The sequence below is a fragment of the Anomaloglossus baeobatrachus genome, chromosome 7 (genome assembly GCF_048569485.1).
Source record: "Anomaloglossus baeobatrachus isolate aAnoBae1 chromosome 7, aAnoBae1.hap1, whole genome shotgun sequence".
In the NCBI taxonomy this organism is placed as follows: domain Eukaryota; kingdom Metazoa; phylum Chordata; class Amphibia; order Anura; family Aromobatidae; genus Anomaloglossus; species Anomaloglossus baeobatrachus.
In genome coordinates this window covers 170911361-170929366 of record NC_134359.1, presented here as the reverse complement: position 1 = coordinate 170929366, position 18006 = coordinate 170911361, and the positions used below count along the sequence as shown (strand labels likewise).

General features: G+C 42.2%; 1 protein-coding gene across 2 annotated transcripts in view; it reads right to left on the bottom strand.

The window, feature by feature from the left end:
- Positions 1–361: 361 nt before the first annotated feature.
- Positions 362–18006, bottom strand: part of HSPD1 (heat shock protein family D (Hsp60) member 1) — a 282968-nt gene continuing 265323 nt past the window's right edge. For both annotated transcript variants that reach the window (XM_075317799.1, XM_075317798.1), the window contains 3 exons: positions 12896–13070; positions 8796–8974; positions 362–873 (listed from right to left, as the gene is read on the bottom strand). In XM_075317799.1, coding sequence (XP_075173914.1) covers positions 724–873; positions 8796–8974; positions 12896–13070 — 504 coding nt within the window. In that variant the 3' untranslated portion in view covers positions 362–723. The remainder of the gene's footprint in view (positions 874–8795; positions 8975–12895; positions 13071–18006) is intronic.

Genomic DNA, 18006 nt, shown 5'->3' with positions numbered 1-18006 from the left:
GGGGAGAGAAGCTGCAGAATAGACCATAACACCAGTCCCCAGATATCATCTAGTCTGAGAATTCCCAGTGCATGCTCAAATGAAACAATTGGGTGGAAGAAAAAAAAACCAAAAAAAAAAAAAAAACCATAGGAAGTTGAAGTAGTGAGGGAGCGTAGGGAGTTTTTAACTAAGTTATAAAAATAAAAAAAAAATTTTTTTTTACAGTAATCATATTGAGTTCAGTTAGTTCTCAAACAACCCCTTTAAGGAATGGTAGAGAAACATCTTCGATTCAGACAGATGGTAAAGGAAAAAAGATGACCTGCTACAAAATACTAATCCTGTATTTTATAATAAAAAAAACAAACCACACACAATATTCACTTTTATGGGACACAAGTTTATATAGTAGTGCTTTTGAAGAGTCACAATACAACCTATTAATTCAAACGGCCAATAATCCTAAATAGGCGACTATTTGGCTGTGAATAAGCCATTTAGAAGTATAAACTGTTGGACCTTTTAGTAAACATACGTACATATATGAAAAAAATAGCACAAGCATTGATATCTAAGGAATGTACAAAGATATTTTGAAAAATACAAAATAAAATTATGTAAAAAGCATGATTACGGTCAGGAGATCATACTGTCACACTTGGCCGATAGTGCACTGACTTTTGAATCTCTGCCTAATGTCGGGGGGGTGGTGGTAGAAAAAAGAAAAATCTTCGTTGGTCTTTAAAACATTCCTCCTCCCATTCCACCCATGCCGCCCATTCCACCCATGCCAGCATCTTTCTCTTCTTTTGGAATTTCTGTAACTACAGCCTCTGCGGTTGTTAACAATGATGCTACACCAGCTGCATCCAGGAGAGCAGTCCTCACAACCTGAAGAATAAAGAAATAGAGAATTGAAAGTCATTAACTGCCCTGATATTTTATTCACAAATAGAAACCAAAAACCCAACACTACAAATCTAGAAGGAAAAACAGAAATTTGTGCAAATATGTGTTTTCAATAAATAAAACATCCCCCCACAATAAAAACAGAACACTAATTGACGTATTCAGCATCCAAACATTAGCAGAAAAAATCTGAAGGCACCGTGGATGTAATAACATGGTATACATACTCTTCAATACCACGCCTAACAGGGCTCTGTGGAAGAGACTTGTAAATAGTAAATATGAACTTGCATTAAGTATTTTGACAATAAAAGGGGTCCATACACCCTAGAATCTACATGTCACCCCTACTCATCCATCTACAACTGGAAGATATTCAGGACAAATATACATTAACCCCTTCAGCCCCCAGCCTATTTTGACCTTACTGACCTCGCCATTTTGCGCAATTCTGACCAGTGTTCCTTTGAGGTTATAACTCTGGAACGCTTCAACGGATCCTGGCGATTCTGACATTGTTTTTTTGTGACATATTGTACTTCATGAAAGTGGTACCGTGTTTCCCCGAAAGTAAGACCGTGTCTTACATTCTTTTTACCCCCAAAAGTGCCACTATGTCTTACTTTCGGGGTATGTCTTATATTGGAAAAAATCCCACAGCAATCGCAGCAAGTCTCCATGCAATGTACCGTATGGGGACTTGCCGCGATTGCGCCCTAAGTGTACCGCAAGTTAAGGAAACTTAACCACCAGCGGCTGCACATGAGGGCACTGAGGCTGCGTGATTTTGTATGTTGTCTATGGTCCTGATGGACCACGGACAACATTACTGCAACATTTCAACATTTCTCGGTAGCCGAGCGTTCAGCTGAGCGCCAGACCGCCGGCATGTGTCAGCTCTCAGCTGAGCGCTAAGCCGCCGGCATGTCAGGGCTCTCAGCTGAGCGCTAGGCCGCCGGCATGTCAGGGCGCTCAGCTGAGCGCTCGGCCGCCGGCATGTCAGGGCGCTCAGCTGAGCGCTCGGCCGCCGGCATGTCAGGGCGCTCAGCTGAGCGCTTGGCCGCTGTAACTGTACTGTAAAGAAGAAAAAAAAATAAATAAATTTTTACTACGTCTTACTTTCGGGGTACGTCTTACATTAGCCGACCCCCCCAAAACCCCCACTACGTCTTACTATCGGGGGTGTCTTACTATCGGGGAAACACGGTAGATTTAGGCCGATATTTTTTGCATTCATTTTTGAAAATTTAAAAAATTGCGCAATTTTCAAAATTTGAAATTTTATGCCCGTATATCTGAGAAACGTGTCACACAAAATAGTTACTAAATAAAATTTCCCACGTGTCTACTTTATACCAGCGCAATTTTCAAAACAATTTTTTTTTGTTAGGAAGTTAGAAGGGGTCAAAGTTAATCAGCAATTTCTCATTTTTCCAAACTTTTTTTCAGGGACCACATCACATTTGAAGCGACTTTGAGAGGCCTAGGTGACAGAAAATACCCAAAAGTGACCCCATTCTAAAAACTGTACCGCTCAGGCTACTCAAAACCACATCCAAGAAGTTTATTACCCCTTTAGGTGCTTCACAAGAATCAAAGCAATGTGGACGGAAAAAATGAAAATTTACTTTTTTTTTTTTTTTTACACAAAAATGTTACTTTAGCCATAAAATGTAGCATTTCACAAGGATATCAGGAAAAATTACACCATAAAATTTATTGTGCAATTTCTCCTGAGTACGCAGATACCTCATATGTGGTGGAAATCAAATGTTTGGGTGCACGGCAGGGCTCGGAAGGCAAGAAGCGCCATTTAACTTTTCAAACGCAAAATTGACTGGAATCGTAAGGAGACGCCATGTTGCGTTTGGAGACCCCCTGAGGTACCTAAACAATGGAACTCCTGCACAAGTGACCCCATTTTGGAAACTAGACCCATCATGGAATTTTTTTTTTTTTTTTAGAGGTTTAGTGAGCCCTTTGAACCCCTAGGGGCTTCACAGAAGTTTATAACGTTGAGCCGTGAAAATATTTATATTATTTTTTACCACAAAATTGTTACTTCAACCAGGTAGCTTTTTTTCACAAGGGTATCAGGAGAAATTGCACAATAAATTTTATGGTGTAATTTTTCCTGAGTACACAGATACCTCATATGTGGTGGAAATCAAGTGTTTGAGTGCATGGCAAGGCTCGGAGCGCTATTTGACATTTGGAGCGCTATTTGACTTTTGGAGCTAATTTTCCATTCACAAAGTCAAATGGTGCTCCTTCCCTTCCGAGCCCTGCCGTGCCACTTTGAGTGACCACTTGAGTGGGGGTCAGTGTGGTTTGGGGGGAGAAGGAGTAGAATCGGACGGCGGGGGGAGCGGAGGTCGGGGTGGGGGTGGGATCGGACAATGGGGGGGGGACGGAAGACAGCGGGAGGGGGGGAGGGCGGAAGACAGCAGAGGGGAGCGCGGAACAGCACAGAAGGGAGGGGGAAGACAGCACAGAAACGAAGGGAAAGACAGCAAAGAGGGGAGAAAAACTTATCGGATGGTGATCGGTGGCGGCGTCAGCAGGTGACCCTCCTCTTCAGCGTCGCAGTCCACGGTCAGGATGAAGCTGAAGGGGGAGGGCACCCACCGGTCACATCGCTCCTCCACATCTGATTGGAGGGATAGCGTCACATGGACGCTACCTCCCTCCAATCAGATGGGGGGGGCAATTACACGGAGCTCTCCCTGCTCCGGCTGATGATATTGCATCATCAGCCATGGATGGAGTGTAGTATTTCACCAAGTTTCATTGGTGAAATATTACAATCGTTCTGATTGAATGTGAAAGTGAAACTTTGAAAAGACAATCAGAGCGATTGTAGCCACAGGGGGGCAAGCCACCCCCCCTGGGCTCAACTAAAAGTCCTTATGTACCTGCAGCGCTGGTGACATTTAAGTAAACCCAGTCACCAGCGCTGCAGGAACGGAAACCTGGCTGTACAATACAAAGAGCATTTATTCCAAGCAAGTCAAATGGTCCATAACATAATCCACAAAACAGAGGGTAAAATTAGTCCAGAAATATGAATATAATCCAATAAGCGATAAATGTCCAGGTCTCTCAAAGAAGTCCCAGCTTCTCCCAGAGGTTCAATTTTTCTCCCTTCAAGTTCTCCAACAGACTGACAAATCTCCCAGGTAAGCAGAGTTTACAGTAGGTGGACTCTAGGCCCACCTCCCCCCACACCCAGGGACGGAAGCGCCTCAAGAGGCTATAACCTTGCACTATAGGGGGTAATCACTTACAAACAATACAATCAAGCTTAAAATAGGAATCTGTACAGCAAGATACACCTCCCCCCATCACAGTCTGCTAAAGATGTACAGAGGTTTCTCAAACTGAAAATCCCATACTATCAGGTTGGACAGTGGAAAAAATAACCAGCTCACCCGCTTGGAGTTCGGCTATGTGCGCACGTTGCGTAATTACATGCAGTTGCGCTGCGCTTTGTAGCGCAGCGTAACTGCATGCTTCCTGCGTCCCCTGCATAATCTATAGAGATTGTGCAGGGGCCGTGCGCACGTGGCGTCTTCGAGCGCAGCGCTTCGGCTGCTGCCCGAAGCGCGCGTTCTAAGAAGTGACATGTCACTTCTTCCGTGCGCTTTGCCGGCAGCCCCTGCTCTGTCTATGGCAGGAGCTGCAGGCAGAGCGTATGGAATCTGCTTTTTTTTTTTTTTCACTACGGACATTTTCGGCGCTTCAGATCGCTGCAGAAATTTCTGCAGTGAAGTAAGCCACGTGCGCACATAGCCTTCCAGTAATTTCTGGTCGGTGCACGGACATCAGCAGGCCCACTGAAGATATATTGCAATCGAAAAATTTCCAGCATCCAGATTCCAGATTAGTAATAAACGAATTCTTTATTTTCAAAAGCTTTAAAAGGTCATTCCATCGTATTAAAACCACATGGCATATCAAACAGGGTATGCGTTTCGGAGAATATCTCCTTAGTCTGAGACAAAACCATTCTGATACAAAGCCATTAAAAAGGTAAGGAAGGGGAGGAGGGATAACATGGAATTGACATCACATGTGTGATAACATGACTGAACAAAGGATACAAGAACTTTTGATTACAACACATTTGAAATTTCATTTTTAACGTTGAGCCCATAGGGCATTCTACTGTTAAGTAAAATTATCCATTTTGCTTCACAACGTCTCAAAGTTTTTATTAAATCTCCACCTCTCTTGGGTAAACCACTTTTTCAGCTGCATGTACTTTAAATGATGTAAGGTTTCCCGCATGCATATTTAAAAAAATGTTTTGATGCGGCAGACAGACATCGGGTTGTGGTATGGTTCACGTCATATACATGCTCAGAAATACGGCGGCGTAGGGTACGGGAGGTGTTCCCCACATATTGGACATGACAACTTGTGCATGTAATGACATAAACAACCGCAGCGGTACCGCAATTAATGAATGATTTTATAGTAAATTCACGATTATTGGCACAAGATGTGAATTTAGTGGTATTCATCATAAATTTACACAACCCACAATTTTTTTGGCCACATTTGGGAGACCCAACTGTGGGTAACCAATTATGCGGGTTATAATCTGATTTTTTAATAAGTGATGTATGGTCGCTAGGTAAAATGCGGTTAGCTATTGTGGTATTACGTTTTGAAACAAACTTGACACCATTGGCCAAAATGGTTTTTAGAATATTGTCCACTTGCAGTATAGGTAGGAATTTTTTAACAATGTTAATGACACGATAGTAATCATTACTGAAGTTAGTTGAAAAAACTATTAATGGAGGAGTCTGTGCAGATGCAGGGGAGGGAGCAGACTTTTCCAGATATTGTGCTCTGTTTTTTTGTTCAGCTTTTTGCCTTGCTAGACTGATAATTTTGGGAGAATAACCTCATTAAAAAAAAAAAAAAAAAAATCATCGCTTTTTGAACAGAGGTTATTCTCCCAAAATTATCAGTCTAGCAACTTTTTTTGTCCTTTGTTGAATAATTAATCCGTTTCTTCTTTAAACATGGTAGTCAATGGAGAACAGAGTTTGTTAATGGATTGCCATTTAGTAATCAGTTTTTCTTTAAATTTGAAACTGATTTTTTTTTTTTGCTTAGAGGATCTATTACAAGTGCAAAATTTAGAGAAATCCATAGATTGCAATGAAAAACACAAAAAACATGGATCGGTTACAAAAATGTTGTGCTTGCAGAACTTTTTGCCAACTGATCTCTGCAGGATCCATTCTAATGAATGACTACTGGACATGTGAAGCCAGCCTTAGGGTATGTGCGCACACAAGTTTTTTTTTTTTCCTTCAGCAAAAAAAATGCACCCTCTGGGCGAAAAACACTCCTCTGGCCAAAAAACCGCATGTGTTTTTGCCGCGTTTTGGCCCCTGCATTAAGATTGTCAATGGTAAAACACAGGGAAAAAGGCAGAAAAGTAGTGACATGTTGCCTCTTTTTTCTGCAAACAAAACAGAAGCAACGTGTGCACAGCATTTCAGAATTCTCAGACTTTGCTGGGGAAGGTCATACATGCAGGTTAGGACCCCAAACCACCCAAAACGCCAGCAGTGAGTGCACAAGGCCTTATACTAGTTTGCTAGAGAACGGCTGTTTCTTTTTGGTTTGGGTGAAAATTTATGGACTACACTACATCTACCTCTTTTGCAACAAAAAAACAAACAAAAAAAACCCAAAACAACCTGTGCCTACTTCAAAACCTTACATTACAAATATGGACAAAAGTATTGGGACACCTAAACACAAAGAGCAGGTTTTCAGACCCATTGTCACGTAAAAATCAAGCCCCTCGTTATGCAGTCTGGAACAATCCACCCACGCTTTCACAAATGTTTGTAAAGAGTGACCTGAATTCTATTATGGTTCTAAAATAGAAAGTCACCATTGTAACACATTCATATGTGGAATATTTAGGAGATAAGTGGTTTTATTAAAAAAGTCCAAGCACTTAGGATCCAAAAGTGATTAAAGGCCCCATCACATACACAGATAAATCTTTGGTAGATCTGTGGTTGCAGTGAAATCATGGACATATTGTTCCATTTGTACACAGCCACAAACCTGGCACTGATTGTCCACAATTTCACTGCAACCACAGATCTGCCACAGATTTCTCTGTGTGTGACAGGGCCTTAAGCCATGACTGCTGAGGCACAGAGTGCATAACCATCACCAACACTGCTGAATCCAAACTGCAGTTTTACACTTCCCATCATCACAATAAAATTATACCGCAGGAGCTTTATAGAATTACTTTCCATGGCAGAGCAAATCCATGCAAGCTTTATAAATCGCCAATCACAACGCAGTGAATGGGGTGTAAAATCACGCCCCATCTGGACTCTAGGGCAGTGAATACAAGTCCTGTGGAATCACTCATCTCTAATAGACTAATGGTTGAGTTGGTGTTTGTCAAAAGGCCAGGCGAGAGTTACCTGCCTTACTGCAATGTTACACCTGTAAGGTTTTTGGGAAGCGGGATAAAACTACCAGGCTACAGGACGACAGTGCCCAGTGAACAATCACGGGTTTGGAGAGAGTGGTGGAGCACAGGGCTCAGCCTCAACCCCATTAAACATGTGTTGTGATGGCCTAGAAGAGACACTGAAAACATTAGTCTGACCCACCAATGTGCTTCTGAATAACTGAGCAAAAAAAAAAAAACACCACACACAATCTTTGAGAAATCTTTAGCCATATGAGGGAACCTGCTCTAAACAAATGCCCGTGGATTATTTAAAAATAAGTGGTCATAAAAGCTCCCAGTGATGTAATGTGTAGGTATCAATACTTTTGTCCATCTAGTATAGGCAGTGATTGACCTTACCCCAAGTACAATCAATATGTTATGGTGGGAATGTAGCCTGAGTATTAGATGTTGCAGATTTTCTTCAAATATTCAACTTTCACTAAGAATCTTACGTGCGTTTCACCACATATTTAATGCTGCATATATGGCTTCTTTAGCTGGTCATGTGTAAGTGGAATGTATAATATCAGTTAAAGTAACATTAGTTAAAGGGGTCCTCGAGGGGAGATAAAAACTTCTACGGTATCCGTCCTCAAACTATAAAAGATTATATAAACTATCATGGCTGCTGTGATAGACAGTAGGCTCTACTTGGGATAATATAAACCTACATAAAGTTTTGAGTCACGAGAACAACAAAAAAAAAAAATAAAAAACTTATTAAAAATTATTAACAGGATCTATAAAAAGATGTCACTCAAAAACAGATCCAAGAAGGTTGTACAGACCATATATATATATATATATATTTTACATAATTACAGGAGTATGGCAAAATTACGTATATGTATGGCCAAAAAAAAAAAGAGACCAAAAAAAGATGTGTAATATTTGCCATGTCCACAAGATGGCATTAGATATTCAAAAACGTGCAAACTGCATGAAAGTATGGATTTGGATATATATTAAAAATCTATATATACACACGCACAATTGCAAATAAGAAAAGTGATGAAAAAGCTGATAAGGATAAAAAAGGGTATGCAACACTCACTATGTTCATAAGATGGAAATGTATGATCAAGAAAGTGCAAAGTGTATAATAGTATGGGTCTGGATAATTCCACAGTTGGAAACAAAAAGGAACAGTATTTGACCAGAGAAACAAGGTGCATCACCGTATATACACAATGCTAGTGACATATGTAAGGAGAAGAAAGACAGTGGTCAGAAGATGTAGACAAGTCCAGCGCAAAACTGGAACAAGCTGCTAATTTATGCACAACTACATTAAATTTAATGGTGTTTGTAAAACCAAAGTTTGGAAAACTTAACATGTCTATAGAAATAAACATACATAAAAAAAAAAAAAAAAATGTATTTATCAAATTACCTTTGTGGGGTCGATAATTCCTTTTTCTACCATATTAACATATTCCCCAAGCATAGCATCATATCCAACATCAGTAGGGCTCTGCAGAATTTTCTCAACCACTAACGATCCTTCTACACCAGCATTCTTTGCAATTGTCATGGCAGGAATTTTTAAAGTTCTTCTAACTATTTCAATTCCTAAAATTAAAGAAAAAAGGTTTACAGTAAACCTTCCCCAATAGTTCTTAAAAGTAATCTGTCACCAGGTAAAAGAGGGGCATGAAGCATTACTTACAGGGCTGCTTGCTGCAGTTTTGAGAAAAATCGCAGTTTTATCGGATGCATATCTGCAACTGAAGTGAATGTTGAGCTCTACATAATTCTGCCCATACAACTAATACACTGCATAGGCAGAAAGCTGTCCATCAGTGGTGAGGGAGAGGTTATACAGAGGACTACATGGAAGCAGGTTTACTAGTACTTTACTACTAAAGTCATGCGGATTTTATTAAAACTACACTATAAGCAGCCCAGAAAATAACACAGCCGGAATGAGGGTCTGTCTCTACATCATGCAGCTCCTAAACAACATGGTAAAGCCTGGTGACAGATTGCCTTAAAATAAAAATATAGGACTATGACTATGAAGCATAATACATTATCAGTTTATAAGGATCCTTTTGAGACATCTGGAGTGTGTTTATAGTATGCACATGAAAAGGGTTCAATGCATATGTTACATGGATCCTTCACTCTCATATACTAGTCGTACTCAAAGTGGCCTTGGTTCAACACTATTAGAGATTGCCATTAGTTATATGGAATAACGGATTAGTTCAAACAGCAAAAACAAAAAAAATCCAAAAGGCTGTATTTTTAAATGTTTTTTTTTTCTTCATCCTCAATGACACACAAAGGCAGACACAGACAATGCTGAAAAAATGTTTTTTTTGTTTTTAGATTTCACCTTTCCATTATAGAAATATTAATAGGGCTGAGCGGATCCGGACTGTAAAAGTCTGGATCCGAGCGGTTTCAACAATTTTTGGGTGCAGAGCTTGGGCACAGGATTCCAAGTGCACGATCCGAATTCAGCAATTAAAGTAAAAATAAAGAAAAAAGAAATAAGTGAGTTTCATACTTACCGAGACTCTGTCATGGCGGCACATTGCTTCTGGGTCGCACATTCACCTTCCTGTACTATGCATCGTTTACACACAGATTTCCGTGTTTTCCCCTTTTCCCCGCCCACCAGCTGTCCTCTCGTCTGATTGTTAGAGGCTGGGGGGGGTGGCGTCAGCCTGGAACCAGTCATCGCTTATCGCGGCTCAGTAATAGGCTACACTCATAGCGGTCAGTCTTCTCTATGGCTGCTCGCTCTAAGATGTAGCAGAGCTGGATGTGTCATCACGGGACCTCGTGTGGATTACGCCGGAGCTGGAGGGGTGTGTTGGGGGTTAATACAGTGGTGAAGGAGGGTGTGCGTTTTGTATTTTACTCCAAATAAAGGATTTTTCTGTGTGTTTATTTACTGTTAGTTACAGGTTAGTGATGCAGGTATCTGGTAGATGCCTGTGCCATCAAAAACCTAGGGTTTAGTAGCAGCTGTGTGCTGCTATTAACCTCTCATTACCCAGATTGCCACTGCACCAGGGCAGCGGGAAATGCCGGTAACGTACTGGGATTGTCACATCTGATAGATGCGGCTATACCGGGCTGAGAATACCAGCCCCCAGCCGGTATTATGATGGCTGGGGATGAAAATTTAAGGGGGACCGCACGTCTGGTTTTTTAAAATTTTTTATTCAAATAATGAAAAAAAAAAAAAAGCCACAAGCCGCACTCACTCTTGCAAGGGACTCCCGTTAGTCTGACATCACAGAACAGCCGCATACTTCTATCAGGAGCGTGCATGTGTTTCATGCACGCTTATGTTTAGAGAACGGCAGGCTGTCCCGGGTGATGTCATGCCTGGCAGTCCCGCACGAGTCTGACATCACCGTCACAGCAGCACTCTTCTGACAGGAGCGTGCATGTGTTTCTAGACTATTTCGGCAGCAAATGTACACCTCCTCAAAAGAAAAAAAAGAATAAAAAAGCAGCAAAAAATGCGTCAAAGCACAGTGTTTTTTTTGCCAGGAGGTGTAAACTGGATGCAGGTATATGGTGTAAAAATTTCAGCACCAAATTAATCTCTTGGCCAAAACAACTGCTATTTTCTGCTAGGAGATGCAGGTCTGTGAACTCAGTGACCTCCACCTGCGGTCAGATTACCTGTGATCACAGGTAAAGGCTGTGGGAACCTCCAGCTGTGACTGCAAATGACCTGAGTGACGTCACCGCTCATTGCGCAGCTCATTCATTCTCTGGAGCTCACAGAGAGCGGTCATTCTCTATGGCCGCTCTCTGTGATATTCAGATGTAGCTGAGCTGAAGCGGCGTGGGACCTAATGTGGATTACGCCGGACCTGGAGAGCTGTGTTGGAGGTTAGTAAAGTGGTGAAGGAGGGTGTGTTTTGATACTTTATTCCAAATAAAGGATTTTTCGCCGTGTCTTGTTTATTTACAGGTTTGTGTGATGCAGGTATCTCCGATGCCTGTGCCATCACAAAACTAGGGCTTAGTAGCAGCTGTGCGCTGCTATTAACCTCTCATTACCCCGATTGGCACCGCATCACGCCACCGGGAAGAGCCGGTATCGCACCGGGATTGTCACATGAATAGATGCGGCAATACCGGGCGGCTGCGGGCTGAGAATACAAGGACCCCAGCCGGTGTTATCATGGCTGGGGCCAAAAATTGGGGGGGAACGGACCGCACGTCTTTTTTATTATTTATTTACATTAAAAAAAAAAAAAGCCACATGCGGTTTCTCTTAGACCGTAATCACACTTGCAAGGGACTCGCGAGAATCTGCCATGGCACCACCCGGCAAAGCCTCACACGTGTGACTGGGCACTGGATACACGGCACTGGATACACAGCACAGATATAGCTGGGGCTGCAGCCTATATCTGTGCTGCTGATTGTTTTATTTATTTCTTTTTTACCACCATACTGACCCGCACACTTGTACTGCTTTCCCCACCCACCGGCTGTCCTGGCACCTGTGATTGGTTACAGTCAGGTGACACGCTGCTACTCAGGGTGGAGGCGGGTCTAACTGCAACCAATTACACGCGCCACTGGGCGGGCAAAGTAGTGAATATTGTGTGGTCGGCTCCGTAAGGTTAAAGTGTGACCCAGAAGGAGTGTGCAGTCATGACACAGCCTGGGTGAGTACACCACGCGCACTCCTGCCCCCCATATCCTCTCCACAGAAGTTTTTACTCTCCGGATTCTGGTGCCCATTGACTTAAATGGCCAACTGATTCCGGAGCGGACTTATTTTTAAATCTGTCAGTGATCTGCCGGTCCCGGTTTTTGGGGCGTTTAATCAGCTCTAGATATTATCATCTTACCAACTGAGTAAAAGAAAAAAAAAACAAATCTTAACATTAGATCCCAAATATTTTCCCAGTACTCTCTGCAACAAACAGGAGAAATTGAAGCAAACAAAAAAAACAAAAACAAAAAAACCCCAAAAAGAAAAACATTTTTTTATTTCGCTCTGCAGCCACCATCACACCCTGTGATAACATGAAAGATATGAAAAATTATTTTTAACCCACCTTTGGGATTGGCAGATTTTTCTTTCCCAAGCTTTCGATTTGCCGCTTCCATTCTTGGGAGGAGCTGTAACTTTTTGTGTGAAATTGCAAATAAACTGCAATTCCAGCATGGATTTTCAGGCTTTGTTTTTAGAGCTCATTGTGCAGTAAAATCTCCAGGTCATTACAATTTCATGAATACTAAACTTGTAGTTGAATTTTGTAAGGTTTTTTTTTTTTTTAATCTGAGTAGATAACATTCTGAAGTTTGAACTTTTACATTCTGTCGGGAAGGAGTTGGAAGTGGTTTTTGGAGTAATAAAAAATGTGCACAAAAAAAATAAACGAAAAAAAAAACTGAACTAAAATACTCATCCATTTTTACCAGACCAGCAAATCACTAAAGCAAGAAAAAAAATCTTCTGTGTACACAGTCCTTCTGCCAGACTAGGGGAGATTACATACATACCTATTTTTTGATCTTCATTTGATGGCGTCAAAGAGTCCAGTGCAGGGATACAACGTAATAAGGCACATCCTCCTCCCAACACGATGCCTTCTTCCACAGCAGCTCGTGTTGCATTTAATGCATCAGTTACTCTGTCTTTTTTTTCATTAACTTCAACATCACTTGTCCCACCGACCTGCAGTATTATAAAAGAGAAAAAGTAAAAAATAAAAACAATCATAAGTACTTCTAGGTAGGAAGATGTGTTTAAATGTTAGCCATTTGGCAGCACTTGGCTTGCAGTCATTCTGTGCAGACTCCGTATAAAGATCCTCTTTGCTCAGTGCCACCTTTTAATGACTGTAAGGAATAAAAGGAATAAATGAACAAACACCACCCCCCCCCCTAAACATGATGACTGAGCTGATGCCAGCTGTATATTACAGCCGACACCCTGCTGTAGCGGTCACAATCCCTGCTAACACACACAATCACAATTGTTTAAGCTCTTAGGCTATGTGCGCACAGTGCGTTTTTCAGATGCGGTTTTGGGCTCGAAACTGCATGACTGCTTCCTCAGCAAAGTCTATAAGTTTTCATTTTTGCTGTCCGCACACAACTTTTTTTTTTTTTTTTAAGCTGAGTTTGAGCTTTAAAAAAAAAAACAAAAAAAACAAATATGGACAGGTCAATTCTTTCCTGTGTTTTTTGTTCCCCCCCCATGCAATACATTGGAAAAAACGCAGAGACAAAAAAAAAAAACGCAGCCAAAAACACACCAAAACGAGGTAAAAACTCATGCGTTTTTACCGGTGTGGTTTTAGCGGCCAAAAACGCAGCATCAAAAAAAAAAAAAAAATACGCTGTGTGCACACATAGCCTTAGATGCCACAGTCATTTGCAGCCACATCTAGATGGTAAGCAGGAAGGGGCTCTCTTTCATCCCATTCAAATCCCCACAAAGCAGTCATGACCGAACTTGGTGGCTATGGCAACCAGTGACCACGATGGGGTCTGCCAGTTATTGTGGTCTATTAGTTCCTGCCATAAGAAAAGTCTCCTTTCAGTGTAAAGCTGACAAATCTAATCTGCTGCATACCAATGGTCAAAACTGTAAAAATGTTTTAATCTAGTCTTAGTGAGGGATTTAAAATAAAAAAAATTAAAAGAATCATGGAAGAATACCAATCAGGTGGAAGAGCCTTCTCCTAAATGCTGTGATCACTATTGATCATGGCATTCAAGGGGTTAAACAGCCAGGGGAGGTGCATGCACTGGCCATGGCTATGACAGCCAAGCAGAGCCAAGCTCCCGATGTTGATCGTGTGGGCACAAATTATGCCCCCTCATGATCGCCAAGATATATCTGTATGTCATTTTGTGGGAACCCCTTCCCAATCATGACAGAAAATTATGTAAAATGTAGTGAAGGGGTTAAAGAGTTTGCAATGCTTAAACATTTAACAATGAAGTAAGGTGATTCCCTGCAGGGTATATAATAAAAAACAAACACGCGGCGCCAATCTCAGCGCGTTATCAAAGCGGCTCTCTGGTGCCCTTTTTTTTTTACTGAAGTTTTATGCACTCACCTTTTGCCACAAAATTTCAGGCATATATGACTTTTCCAAAGTCTCCTTATCCGGGTCTGCTGCTTGCCTTGAATTGATCCTGTGTTTGGTCCTGCCTCGGATTCCCACAGGTGAAAAAGTTAAAAATGAAGTAAACCAATTCTGTAGTGGCCACGCTCCCCGTAGTAATGATTTTAACAACTCTTGTCCTCAAATGTAATTTATTATTATTTATACATTTGAGGACAAGAGTTTTTAAAATTACTACGGGGAGCGCAGCCACTACAGAATTGGTTTACTTCATTTTAAACATTTAACAAGATACTTTTCTACAAAGCCTCCTTATTTCAGGGGCTTAAAAGCAATTGGACAAAAACTTTCCCATTAATAAAATGTTAATTTTTTAATACTTCAAAGAGAATCCTTTCCAGGCAATGACTGGTGACTAGAGTTGAGCAATGTTCGCCAATTTCATGTTCGAGTGATTTTGGGGGTGCTCGAGATCGAACGCGAGCTTTATGCTAAAAGCTCGATAGCTCAAGTTACGTTCGAGAATGGTTCGATCAGCAAAAAGCCTAGCTAGTTACTAGCTGGCTTTTCACTGTAATAGTGTGAGTCACTTTAGATCAGTGCTACTGGGATAATGGCGATCGCCATTTTTTTTTCCCCTTAGCGCACGTGCAGTGGGGCGGGCCAGCATGTCAGCCAATCACAGACACACACAGCTAAGTGGTCTTTTTTGCCAGACAAGCAAGGGCATGTGTCATAGGCTGTCCATGTTGTTGGGGATAAGAATTGAGTACCCAGAAATACTTAATTCAGCCATTTCATAGACTCAGGTATATAGTTTAGCAGATGTGAACTAACACATATTTATGCATGTCTTTGTTCCTTAACACAGTATATATCAGTATGTGTAACTTAAAGATGTCTGCTATATCCTGTCTACACCCAAAAAAGATGATCAACAAAGAAATTCCTGGAGCCTGGACTGACCAATCAGGAAGAGACTATCCAGATCTATGTGTCTTGAAGCCCCGACTTGCGATACTTGATTGGACTAAAACTTTTGTTTACACCCCTTTACTTCTCGGTCTAGGGACTTTGTTTAAGAATAAAGTTCAGTTGCCTCAGTGGCAGTCATGGAGATAGATGTAACTGACTCGTAGTCCGTTATTTAATCTCACGTGTACACATGACTATGATTGAAACAGCGGTCAGATCGAAAAGGGATCGCTTGCAATTCCTGGGCCCTCTCCTGCCGCAAGCAAGGCAGCAGAGGCAGGAGAGGGCCCAGGAATTGCAAGACCCACAGGCCATAATGGAGGAGGAAGAAGAGATCCCGTCTCCACCTTCCCCATCGCAGCTTACAGATGGATTGCAGCAAAAATCCTCTCAATTACTCAATTACAAAAAGAACCCACTTTGTCTGATATCATGGCAGCTATAGGAGTCTGCAACACCTCCCTCAATAACCTCACATTTCAAGTGGGCTGCCTCACTAGAGACTTGGCTGGTGTGAGAAAAGATATGAAACAACAGGCTGAAAGAACCACAGCCCTGGAGGAGAGAGTGAGCGAAATGGATGATGTACTACGGCCCATGTCGCAAAAGATGCAGGTGTATGGCAGAAATATCGACGCCATCCAAGCTAAACAGGACGACCTAGAGAACCGCCTGCGCAGAAGTAACATCCGTCTAGTGCATGGGTCCCCAATTCCAGTCCTCAAGGGCCGCCAACAGTGCATGTTTTCAGGATTTCCTTAGTATTGCACATGTGATAATTTAATCACCTGCACAGTTGATGATTAAAACACCCATGCAATGCTAAGGAAATCCTGAAAACATGCACTGTTAGCGGCCCTCGAGGACTGGAGTTTGGGAACCCTGGTGGGAGTGCCGGAGAGAGCGGAGGGAACACGACCTGCTGAATATTTTGAAGATTGGGTTATACAGACTTTTGGAAAGGACACGTTGCCCCCGTTATTTGCTATTGAGCGGGCTCATAGGGTCCCTACCAAACCCCTCCCGCCAGGGGCCCCTCCGCGCACGGTGCTTATGAAGATCCTGCACTAAAGAGATAAAGATAACATTCTAAGAGCAGCAAGAAATATCCCAAACCTCTCTATAAATGGTCAGAAAGTGTCGCTTTTTCCTGACTACTCGGCAAAGGTCCAAAAAAAAAAAAAAAAAAAGGCACAATTTCTGGACATTAAACGACGACTACGCCAGCTGGATATACCCTATTCAATGCTGTACCCTGCACGACTCCGAGTGGTAGCTATGAATTCTACACGCTTTTTTGAAGCTCCTAAGGAGCTGGTTAGATCAACATGAGAAAAACATCCAGGATTCAAGGAAGCGACGGAGCCCACCTGCTGAATGAAGCGGATTTCTGTTCCATGATGACAACTATACTCGGGTGATAATCTTACACGAAGGACTGGTTATACACTGTACTTCTTAATTCAAAGTCTGTCTCCCAGGGCTGCTTGTGGTCCACGGGCTCCCTTTGGCTTCCCCTCTCTCCCTCTACTCTCTTTTTTTTCCCCCCTTTCCCTCATTCTCTCCTTTATAACTCTATATTTGGGATGCGGGGAGAATGTATTGTGGGGGATGTGGAGGGGGGGATGGAGGTGCGGTTTTATGAACAGCAAAGGGGGAAATTTGTTATGGTTACATTGCATTGCTGAATACAGGTATGTCCCCCGGGACTCTCTTTGGTCCACGGGCTTCATTGACTGTTCTCCCTCGCTCCCCCCTCTCCCTTCCTCGCCCTCTATTTTCCTTCTTCATTGCCATGTTTTCTTTTCTCCTTTCTCTCTTTCTCCTCGCACTCCACGGAATATTCATCCGGACATTGTTGGGCGGAGGGAGGTTGAGATGTGTTGGGGGGGGGGGGGGGGGGGGCCGCGCCACAACACTATATGCAAAAAGTAGCTTCATGTACAGTATTGAAAGGAGCTTGCCATGGACTAAAAGAGTCCTTTGAGTTGCACACGTTCCCCAAAGGGTAGTAGTAGTGGTTTTGGACAGTAGTTTTTCTTTTGGTCTGGACTCCTACTGGAGGAGTATTTTTGACAGACCCTACTGTCGACTTGTTAGTGGTCATGATTATTAGGCTGTTTTTTCGCCTTAATGTTTTTGAAGATGTTTTTTCTTTTGGACTTTATGGGAAACCGGAAATGTATGATGTTGCAGATGTCGTGGTTCTTTACGCGATTTAACCCTCTACGGTCCTACAGGTGGGAGATCATAAGTGTATGATGTCATTGGGGGAGTGTTGGAGGAGCAAAATGTTATTTGTCTGGTATGGCGGGGAAGGTTAATATCTTAACGTGGAATGTCCGTGGTTTAGGGGATGCCACAAAAAGGGCGGCTGTTATGGATTTCGCCAGGGATCATTTTCCTGCGATAGTCTGTCTACAGGAAACTAACTTAGATGAGGAAAAAATAACATACCTGAATAGATCATGGATTAGTTATAGTTATTCTACTTTTTCATCCTATTCCAGGGGGGGTCAGCCTATTGGTGCATAGAGCCATACCGTTTGAGCCCATTGC